At 46.6% G+C, this 10,985-nt stretch overlaps 1 protein-coding gene across 1 annotated transcript in view; it reads left to right on the forward strand.

Annotated features, from left to right (window-relative positions):
* itfg1 (integrin alpha FG-GAP repeat containing 1) overlaps nt 1–10,985 on the forward strand; it is a 132,259-nt gene that overhangs the window by 100,986 nt on the left and 20,288 nt on the right. Inside the window, 1 exon segment of the mRNA XM_070445376.1 lies at nt 1,430–1,508. Coding sequence (XP_070301477.1) covers nt 1,430–1,508 — 79 coding nt within the window.

Raw genomic sequence — 10,985 nt, forward strand, 5'->3', positions numbered from 1 at the left:
ATCTGGCATCTACTACCATACACTGTTCAAAGGCACTTAAATATTTTGTCTTGCCCATTCACCCTCGGAATAGCACATATGCACAATCCATGTCTCAAGGCTTAAAAATCCTTCTTTAACCTGTCTCTCTCCCTTCATCTACACTGATTGAAGTGGATTTAACAGATGACATCAATAAGGGATCATAGCTTTCACCTGGATTCACCTGGTCAGTCTGTCATACAAAGAGTGGGTGTTCCTCATGTTTTGTACACTTAGTGTTTCTTATCGGCACCAGCGTATCGTGATAATATCATATCGTGAGGTCCCTGGCAATTCCCAACCGTACACAGTACACTGTAGAGCTGATGAAGGCCACAGAGGTCAGGGCTCTTTCAGACAGGAAACCCGGAGAAACGGTTGGGTGGGTCAAGAATTGTGAAAGCCCTTTACCAAGCAGCCTTGACTCAGTACAGAGCTACACTACAGTTTGTTAGGGCAGTGGATTTCATTCCAAGCCGTTTTAGTGGCAACTTGTGTATCATGAGGTCTAGCATTTATGTGGCTTTGGAGTGCAACAACTTGAAAATAAAATCAGTTGTCGTTTAAAAAAATAATCATTCAGTACATATGAGGACCTTTCAAAAATCTACTCAGAGGTGGTACTGCATCGGTAACTGGTATCTATGGRAAGCCATCCAGAAGATTACACCGGGCTCTAAATCAGAAGGCGACCTAACTTCATGTATGATCACTCTGTTCAGGCCTAAATGTTCCCCAGTCCTCCCTTGAAGATACAGAGAAAGCTACATAGCATCGGCCTAATTTACGTTTCAGGGGGAACATTTTCATTTTCCCCCGAACCGTTTAAAAATTAATCTCCGATTCGCCACATTGTGCTGTTCATTGGCATTTTGAGGGATTACCAGGAGCAGTGGGGAGGACTGCATAATGCAGAGGATGTGATGGAGCTGGCTGTGATGTCAGGCTCACTGTAGCCTGTCCTCCGTCTGCTGGAACCTGTGCTTTATTTCACCCAGAGGACAGCTCTAGCTTCCTAGAGCTGCCGGGGTTTGCACCCAGATCCCCATTGGCTTCAGAAAGGTCAAGGAGGGTTCGCACACGCTCTGTACACACAGCCAAAACCTCCTGAGGCGAGTCATGGAAGGGGACAGATGTCTGTGTTAAGACTTTGGCGTCTGTGTTGAGAATTAAATGGTGGGAGATCAGTCGTTTCAGGGATAATGGTTCCACTAATATATGTGTTCATCTCTAATGCTGTGTGTGTGTGTGTGTGTGTGTGTGTGTGTGTGTGTGTGTGTGTGTGTGTGTGTGTGGTGTGTGTGTGTGTGTGTGTGTGTGGGTGTGTGTGTGTGTGGTGTGTGTGTGTGTGTGTGTGTGTGTGTGTGTGTGTGTGTGTGTGTGTTGGTTTGGATTTTCGATCTTGCAGCCGTTTGGTGTGAACCAGCCTGGGCCATACGTCAGCTACACTACAGTGGACTCCAACGGCTACCTGAAGAACGCCTCAGGTAAGTCCAACGTGGACAGATACTGTGAACAGTTGACAGTCGGCCAGCCGTCTTATACAGGCATTCTGGCAATAGTGCAGATTGGGTGGGCCGTCAGCCATGACAGTTGTTGTCTATTGGGAATGGGGTTGAATACAGACTTCCCCTCTATACTTGGAGGTCATAATATCTGCTGCGGTAGCAGGTCTGAGTGACGGGGCTGTGGTGTTGGTGTGTGTGTGTGTGTGTGTGGGTGAGAGGCCTTTTCCAGGGCTGTAGCCCCAGGGGTTTAATTGAAGCCTGGCTTCTGTGTTTTCCCAGACAATCGCCCTGTTGCCCATCTCACCGGAGGTTATCTCACCGCCCGGCTTGATAATGTTGACACAGCGCGTTTCCTGCTAGAGAAAGGCATGATGGGTAGAGGGCTCTTGGTTTGCTTGCTAAGAAACGGCGGGCTTTGTTGCTGTGCTCTTTGTTAGGAGGTTGAAAGGGAGGAGGAAAAGAGCCTCCTGCCTTTGGGGAAAAATAAAATTGATTTGATGAAAAAGAACCGAGCTATACGTCCGAGATAACGTTTCACGGGCTCAGTGAAGAGGAGGGTGAAAGAATAGAGTTCGTAACAAAGATCTGTAGGAAAGGTTCTSTGTCTACATCTGTGTGACTGGGTGGCTTGGGGGCAGAGGTGGAATTGCCACGTTCCGGGTCACTCAGTTAGGTCCCCTTCATCAGAATGGCTTCAACACAATGACAGGATTTCTCTAATGAAGCTAGCCGCATTCCTCAATACAAAACTATACCGTAGAGCCTATGGAACGGGATGGTTTGTTTTGTCGCACGTAGCAAAATCACTTAGCCAGCCAGAGTAGCAATCAATGTCAGACTGAGCTATTTAACCTGAAAATTGGTTAAAATGGCTGAATTGTAAGTGCACACCTGCACTGTAAAGTGGTCTTTACACCCAACCTAGTTCAGCCTGAACAAGGCAGACTAGACATTAAACCATGACCCATTCAGTCTCATTGTTCAACACCTGAGAACTGAACTGATAGACACCAGCATTACTGTTTGTTAATGAAGTGTTTTGGACCTGCCCATGTTGGTCCGGTCCAAGGTGTGACTGGTGCCAGTGAAGAGCAGGCCAGCTAAAGCATGACACGGGGAGATAGTTCTGTTGAATGGACAGGACAGATGAGTTGAATTAGGCCTAATGTCTCCCCCGCTGTCTCGAGGAGGTGACGAGGCCATTTCAAAGACAAATTGCAAAATGGCTTAGAGGACAGATGTTATTTTCAGAAAACTGAGGAATGGATTCAAGCATTTGCAAGATTTCTCAGTGAGTAATTCCATTTTTTATTTTTTTTTGCAGTCTTTTTTACTTTCCATCGTCTGTGTCTGGGTATCAACAATGAATAGGACAGCAAGGCCTAAAAACCAGAGTATCTATTTGAGTGTCTAGCTACATCCMGTTCTGTTGGAATCATCCACTAATGGAAAACGCAACAATACAATAGTCATTTTGAGAAGAACAACTCTTCCCTCACTCCCCTCCCTCTGTGACAGGACCCCGTTTATAGGGGCAAGAGAATAGARCAATCAGTCCACAAGGAGTACAATCAAAAGAACCAGAGAGTCAGAAAGCCCTCTGTCTTTCCAAACAGTTTGTTTATTGTTCAATAATCCCCAACCGCTATTCAATTTTGCAGGACTCTCAGACGCCAAACCGTGAGATTAAAAATCTCTATTTCTTGTGTTAAAGGTAAACTTCTCTCAAGGTTTGGAAACCTTGGAAACACTCGAACCTTGACAGAGGAGAGGGAAACGGCGAGGTAAACCTAGAATAATACATGTCTGACTGGAGGGAATGAAGAAGAATAGAAGTTCAGATAGTCCTCTTTGCAGAGAGGAAAAAGGAGATTTCCCTTTCTCCCATTCATGTTTGTTATCTGTGTGGATGTTGAGCCTCCTGGTTGTGGTCAAGGCTATTTAAAGACGACTTGGATTCATTTAAAGCCCAGATTTGGGATTCAACACCCAACGGGTGTGTCAACATGCAGCGGTTTAGGGTTGTCCTCTGACCCTTGTGCTGGAGCTCTGCTCTGTGGGCTTAAGAGCAGCTGTGTCTGCACCAGACAACTCTCCCTGAGAAGGTCATCMAACAGGCTGAKCTGAGGGAAAAGCCCCAACACCTGCCCTTCTGGAGGCTGAGCCAATGAGAAGGAGAGTGAAAGGCCAGAGCTGTGTCTACACTGACTGAGGGAGATGCTATGGGTATAGGTTAGATATACTGTACAGTATGGAGAATGACTGGGTCAGCCCTGGCTAGGTTATTCCCAGGACTCCTCATTTGACAGTAATAAAGTGCAGTGCGGGACAAAGCCAGTGTGTGCAGGGTGATTTAAAGTGTATTTATTCTAGGGGCATGGGGAGAAGGCAGGTAGACTGACAGAAATGAGCGATGATGCGCGGACTGTCTGCCCTCTCTACTGGGGCCCCACGCTCTTCATTTACTCTTCAGCACTAAAAGAGAGGGAAAAGAGGTGACAGAGGGGTGAAAGTCAAATACATGAATGGATGTGGAAGGAAAGGACTATAGAAAAGACATACTGTGGAGGGAGCGGATAAAATGGCTGAAAAATAGCAGCAAATGCGGCGAATAGTGGCAAGTGGGTAATGGAATTAAGATCTGGGTCAATGGACACGAGGGAGTAGAGGGGGTGGGGGAAATAAAGTGAAGGTTCAGGAGGTAGGATGCAATCTACACACTACACTACGCTGTGGTCCACAGATAGTGCTCTTACTGCTGTGTCACAGGGCTTCAAGCTCTGATTGGTGAACCTGCGTACGTAACTCAGACCCAGCTCGGCCATCTCGTTATGGTATTGAGCCTTGGTTAAAGTGCTGGTTAGGCAGCTCCCGTCATACTATCACGTATGGCAGTGGCCCATGTGTGGCGGTTAGCCTCGGTGCGCTGCGGTGTCTCTGTTTCGCTGGTTCTGTGGAGGCCTGGGTCTGTGATGTTGAGGCTAAGGGACATAGGGGCTTTAAAAGGCATGGCTGGCTGGTCCTGTCAGATGATCCCTGGCTACTCTGCCTGGCTGCTCTGCCTGGCTGCTCTGCCTGGCTGCTCTGCCTGTGTATCGATCCCTAGGACCCAGGCGGTCTCCATCTCCTCATCTCCAGCTGGAGCTAGTGAATCAACCAGCAGAATATTAATGCGGGCTCTGCCTGCCGTGTGTGTGTGTGTGTGTGTGTGTGTGTGTGTGTGTGTGTGTGTGTGTGTGTGTGTGTGTGTGTGTGTGTGTGTGTGTGTGTGTGTGTGTGTGTGTGTGACCATACTTGTTTGTGTGTGTGTGTGCGTACTTGATTGACTGTGTGGGAGGGTAGTTCATTTACTGTTTGTGCAGCAATGCATGTGCTGTCTGGTCCTCAGAGAACCAGTGGTCCATCTGAACCTCTCACCTTAGTCTCCTCAACCCTCTGGCTATTTATATAAGACCTTGGTATGCAATAGCTTACCTTTCCCCTCATTCCTTATCCCCTATGGAATTAGAATTCAGCTATATTAGAGATGAATATTGACCTTAACAAAGGTAGAGTTCCGTACCGTTGGTTTCTGTGCAATTTGGATCAAGGGAGTTGTTGTTCTGCACAGTTAGTAAATCAGTAGGACATATAGAGTAAGCTACAGTCCCCTGTGGGTTTTAAAGGTACATCTATATGTGGTGGGTGTGGGGTACAGCTAGGGGTTTTAATGGTACATCTATATGTGGTGGGTGTGGGGTACAGCTAGGGGTTTTAAAGGTACATCTATATGTGGTTGGTGTGGGGTACAGCTAGGGGTTTTAATGGTACATCTATATGTGGTTGGTGTGGGGTACAGCTAGGGGTTTTAAAGGTACATCTATATGTGGTTGGTGTGGGGTACAGCTAGTGGTGTCAGGCATAATAAGCAGACAAGATCGATTACCCTGGACTGGTGATGACAGGACAACGGCTGTGTGTGTTTTTTTTTCACTGTGTAAGGGAAGGAAGGAGGGAGGGAGGGCTAGTCTCTCTGTGCAAAGAGAATACTGGATGAAATGAAGCAGAGGAATCACAGTCAGTTGAAAAATGACGGATGGTGAATGAACAGTACCACTGGTACAAAACAGGAGTGTGGATGCGCTCTCTCTATCCACCTATCTCTCTGTTCCATCCCTCTCTTCTTCTCTGCCATGGTGCCGGGGCTTTTGGCTGGCTCATTGGAAGGGAGGAGCGGAGGGAGGAGAGGAGAAGGAGAGATGAGGAACAAACAGCGAGGCAACTTCGGCAGGCTCTGTTTAATTAGGCAAATGAGGATGGAGGATTAGGGACAGCAGAGAATAACACCCCCCCCCCCCCCCCCCCGAGGCAACTTCGGCAGGCTCTGTTTAATTAGGCAAATGAGGATGGAGGATTAGGGACAGCAGAGAATAACACCCCCCCCCCCTCCGCACACAATCACTGTTCTATGCTGTGAGACACACAGATTTGATACTCTCTGTGCGACACTCATGAGTGATCAAGTCAGGCGAACAAGTCACTCTTCGTACAGATGCCCAGGTAACCAAACACACCGCGCACAGTACACACTCTCTCTCACACACACATACACGGCACCTGTTGGGCTGGACCTGTGTCTTGTCAGTGGAAGGTGTGGAAGTGAGCAGAGCTAACCAACTGGAGAGAGGGAGGATTATTATTGATCAGAGCTTTGTTCTGCCCATGATTCTCTCCTGTGGGTTTCTGCACTCAGGCCAGTTAATTGGTCTCAAATTCAATGCAGGATTACCCCTCTGACTGTTCAACTCCTCCTGTTTATCTCTCTCTACAAACCACACGACACATTCACTCTCTTTCTTTTCGCTCACTGTCTCATTCTCTCACACATAATATATCTTTCTCCCTCTCTTTCTTTCTGTCATTCTTCTCCTCTTCTCCCTGTAGTGTGTTAATATTGTCTCTACATCTATTCTTCTCCTTGTAGTGTGTTAATATTGTCTCTACATCTCTTCTTCTCCCTGTAGTGTGTTAATATTGTCTCTACATCTCTTCTTCTCCCTGTAGTGTGTTTAATAATTGTCTCTAACATCTCTTCTTCTCCCTGTAGTGTGTTAATATTGTCTCTACATGTCTTCTTCTCCCTGTAGTGTGTTAATATTGTCTCTACATCTCCTCTTCTCCCTGTAGTGTGTGTGTGTGTGTTGTGTTCCATCAGTGGTAATGGTCTCAGTCCTAATATCTTCCGTGCTCCCCTAATGTAATAGATATGAATGCCTCTCAGTGGCTGCTCTGTCGCCACAGTAACCTGTATTAGAGAGCACATCTCAACTGCAGCCTGGTGTCCAATTACGAGAGAGAGATAAGAGAGAGAGGGAACAAGAGGTAGAGCGATAGAGAGAGGGAACAATGGATATGTAGAGTGAGAGATGGGGAACAAGAGAGAAGGAGAGAGGGGGGAAAAGAGAAAACAACCAGCGTGTTGAAGTCACCGCCTATTCTGGTTACCTCTTCTCTCAACGCCAGTCTTGATCTGTCAAACCCAGGTCTCAGTTTTGCCTCATTCAGTCTCATTGCGTTTCTGATGATCAGACGCGACGCGCTGATGGATCTCAACAAACACTGTGTCACCCACGGTGCCGTGAGCTTTAATTTGGTATTTTCCTCCTGCGAGGGCACCAGTGATAAGAGAGGAGCCCTATGGGCACGCCACTTATCTCCTCTGCTACAGACACCCGCTTCTCCCCACAAATCAATGTCTGAATCTGCCGTTTGCATTGTGTGGGCGCTGAGGGCCCCCTCTCCTCTCCCAGGCTTAGCTGTGGCTCAGTGTGTACCACTTCATTCCTTTATCCCCCAGGCCCTGCCGCCGCAGTGTCCGCAATCGCCACTATGTGTCCTTTCCGTCCCTCCCATTGCTGTGGAAGTGCCCAATCAGGGGGGGGAGAGTGGTTTCTATAGCGACGGATGTTGAGAATCTCTCCGCAAACAGGTTGCCCGAAGATGATCCGGGGCCTTGGGAAGATGTGTGTGAGGGTGAGGCTTTGTGTGTCTCGCTGTGTGTAACCTACGCAGGATTTGATGTAGCCAGTGTGAATTCTTCATACACTGGTGTTTAAAAGATTGCTACTGGTCACGCTGGTCACCATTTGAGATAATGATTCATAAGATACTTTTTTGCGTAATTATGGGTCACTTTTCCTCCAATACTAATGCTGATCTCCATTAGGGTCTGCCTGATGGCGTCTGTTGCCTTCCCGTTGTTTACCACTCTCTGTGTGTTCTATATGTGTTGTGTCATTCCTCTGTGACCAATGGAGGTCAAAAGCCTGCAGTGTGTTTTTGTGTGATGTGTGTGTGTGTGTGTGTGTGTGTGTGTAGGACGGTGGCTGTAGAGGCCCACGTAGAGAGCTAGTCTCTAATACCGCTGGTGTCTCTGAGGGAGTGGAGGGACTAAAGTGGCTTGAATACGACTGGGCTGGAGTCACACTCTGTGACATAATTCAGGAACTGAGTTATCTTTGTCCCTCTACTCACTGAGCGAGAGTCCTGCTCTAAATAACGCACTGTAAAGCTAGTGGTTTTAAAGGTATAGTTAAAGTATTAAGCTTACATACACTTAGGTTGGAGTCATTAAAACTCGTGTTTCAACCACTCCACAAATTTCTTGTTAACAAACTATAGTTTTGGCAAGTCGGTTAGGACCTCTACTTTTTGCATGACACGTACATTTTTCAACAATTGTTTACAGACAGATTATTTCACTTATTATTCACTGTATCACAATTCTAGTGGGTCAGAAGTTTACATACACTAAGTTGACTGTGCCTTTAAACAGCTTGGAAAATTCCAGAAAATTATATCATGGCTTTAGTAGCTTCTCATAGGCTAATTGACATCATTTCAGTCAATTGGAGGTGTACCTGTGGATGTATTTCAAGGCCTACCTTCAAACTCATTGCCTCTTTGCTTGACATCATGGGAAAATCTAAATATATATATATATTATTTTTTTTTCACCTTTATTTAACCAGGTAGGCTAGTTGAGAACAAGTTCTCATTTGCAACTGCGACCTGGCCAAGTTAAAGCAAAGCAGTTTGACACATACAACAACACAGAGTTACACATGGAGTAAGACAAACATATAGTCAATAATAGAGTAGAAAAGGTCTATATACAGTATGTGCAAATGAGGTAGGATAAGGGAGGTAAGGCAATAAATAGGCCATGGTGGCGAAGTAATTACAATATAGCAATTAAACACTGGAATGGTAGATGTGCAGAAGATGAATGTGGAAGTAGAGATACTGGGGTGCAAAGGAGCAAGATAAATAAATAAATACAGTATGGGGATGAGGTAGTTGGATGGGCTATTTACAGATGGGCTATGTACTGGATGGGCTATTTACAGATGGGCTATGTACAGGTGCAGTGATCTGTGAGCTGCTCTGACAGCTGGTGCTTAAAGCTAATGAGGGAGATATGTGTCTCCAGCTTCAGTGATTTTTGCAGTATTGTTCCAGTCATTGGCAGCAGAGAACTGAAGGAAAGCGGCCAAAGGAAGAATTGGCTTTGGGGGTGACCAGTGAGATATACCTGCTGGAGCGCGTGCTACGGGTGGGTGCTGCTATGGTGACCAGTGAGCTGAGATAAGGCGGGCTTTACCTAGCAGAGACTTGTAGATGACCTGGAGCCAGTGGGTTTGGCGTCGAGATGAAGCGAGGGCCAGCCAACGAGAGCGTACAGGTCGGCAGTGGTGGGTAGATATGGAGCTTTGGTGACAAAACGGATGGCACTGTGATAGGACTGCATCCAATTTGTTGAGTAGAGTGTTGGAGGCTATTTTGTAACAGACATCGCCAAAGTCGAGGATCGGTAGGATGGTCAGTTTTACGAGAGTATGTTTGGCAGCATAAGTGAAGGAGGCTTTGTTGCGGAATAGGAAGCCGATTCTAGATTTAATTTTGGATTGGAGATGCTTAATGTGAGTCTGGAAGGAGAGTTTACAGTCTAACCAGACACCTAGGTATTTGTACAGTGATTCCTCCTTTAAAAGAAGCATTGAAGCTCGTCTGGAGGTTAGTTAACACGGTGTCCAAAGAAGGGCCAGAAGTATACAGAATGGTGTCGTCTGCGTAGAGGTAGATCAGAGAATCACAAGCAGCAAGAGTGACATCATTGATGTATACAGAGAAGAGATTCGGCCCGAGAATTGAACCCTGTGGCACCCCCATAGAGACTGCCAGAGGTTCGGACAACAGGCCCTCCGATTTGACACAATGAACTCTATCAGAGAAGTAGTTGGTGAACCAGGCGAGGCAATCATTTGAGAAACCAAGGCTGTTGAGTCTGCCGATAAGAATGTGGTGATTGACAGAGTCGAAAGRCTTGGCCAGGTCGATGAATACGACTGCACAGCAATGTCTCTTATCGATGGTGGTTACGATATCGTTTAGGACCTTGAGCGTGGCTGAGGTGCACCCATGACCAGCTCTGAAACCAGATTGTATAGTGGAGAAGGTACAGTGGGATTCGAAATGGTCGGTGATCTGTTTGTTAAATTGGCTTTCGAAGATTTTAGAAAGGCAGGGCAGGATAGATATAGGTCTGTAACAGTTTGGGTCTAGAGTGTCTCCCCCTTTGAAGAGGGGGATGACCGCGGCAGCTTTCCAATCTTTGGGAATCTCAGACGACACGAAAGAGAGGTTGAACAGGCTAGTGATAGGGGTTGCAACAATTTTGGCACATCAATTTAGAAAGATAGGCTCCAGATTGTCTAGCCCGGCTGATTTGTAGGGATCCAGATTTTGCAGCTCTTTCAGAACATCAGCTATCTGGATTTGGATGAAGGTGAAATGGGGGAGGCTTGGGCGAGTTGCTGTGGGGAGTGGAGGGCTGTTGAGCGGGGTAGGGGTAGCCAGGTGGAAAGCATGGCCAGCCATAGAAAAATGCTTATTGAAATTCTCAATTATAGTGGATTTATCGGTGGTGACAGTGTTTCCTAGCCTCAGTGCAGTGGGCAGCTGGGAGGAGGTGCTCTTATTCTCCATGGACTTTACAGTGTCCTAGAACTTTTTTGAATTTGTGCTACAAGATGCACATTTCTGTTTAAATAATCTAGCCGTAGCTTTCCTAACTGACTGTGTATATTGGTTCCTAACTTCCCTGAAAAGTTGCATATCACGGGAGCTATTCGATGCTAATGCAGAACACCACAGGATGTTTTTGTGCTGGTCAAGGGCAGTCAGGTCTGGAGAGAACCAAGGGCTATATCTGTTCCTGGTTCAACATTTTTTGAATAGGGCATGCTTATTTAAGATGGTGAGGAAGGCACTTTTAAAGAATACCCAGGCATCCTCTATTGACGGGATAAGGTCAATATCCTTCCAGGATACCCGGTCCAGGTCGATTAGAAAGGCCTGCTCGCTGAAGTGTTTTAGGGAGCGTTTGACAGTGATGAGGGGTGGTCGTTTGACCGC

This window comes from Salvelinus sp. IW2-2015, linkage group LG10 (genome assembly GCF_002910315.2).
Source record: "Salvelinus sp. IW2-2015 linkage group LG10, ASM291031v2, whole genome shotgun sequence".
Taxonomy (NCBI): domain Eukaryota; kingdom Metazoa; phylum Chordata; class Actinopteri; order Salmoniformes; family Salmonidae; genus Salvelinus; species Salvelinus sp. IW2-2015.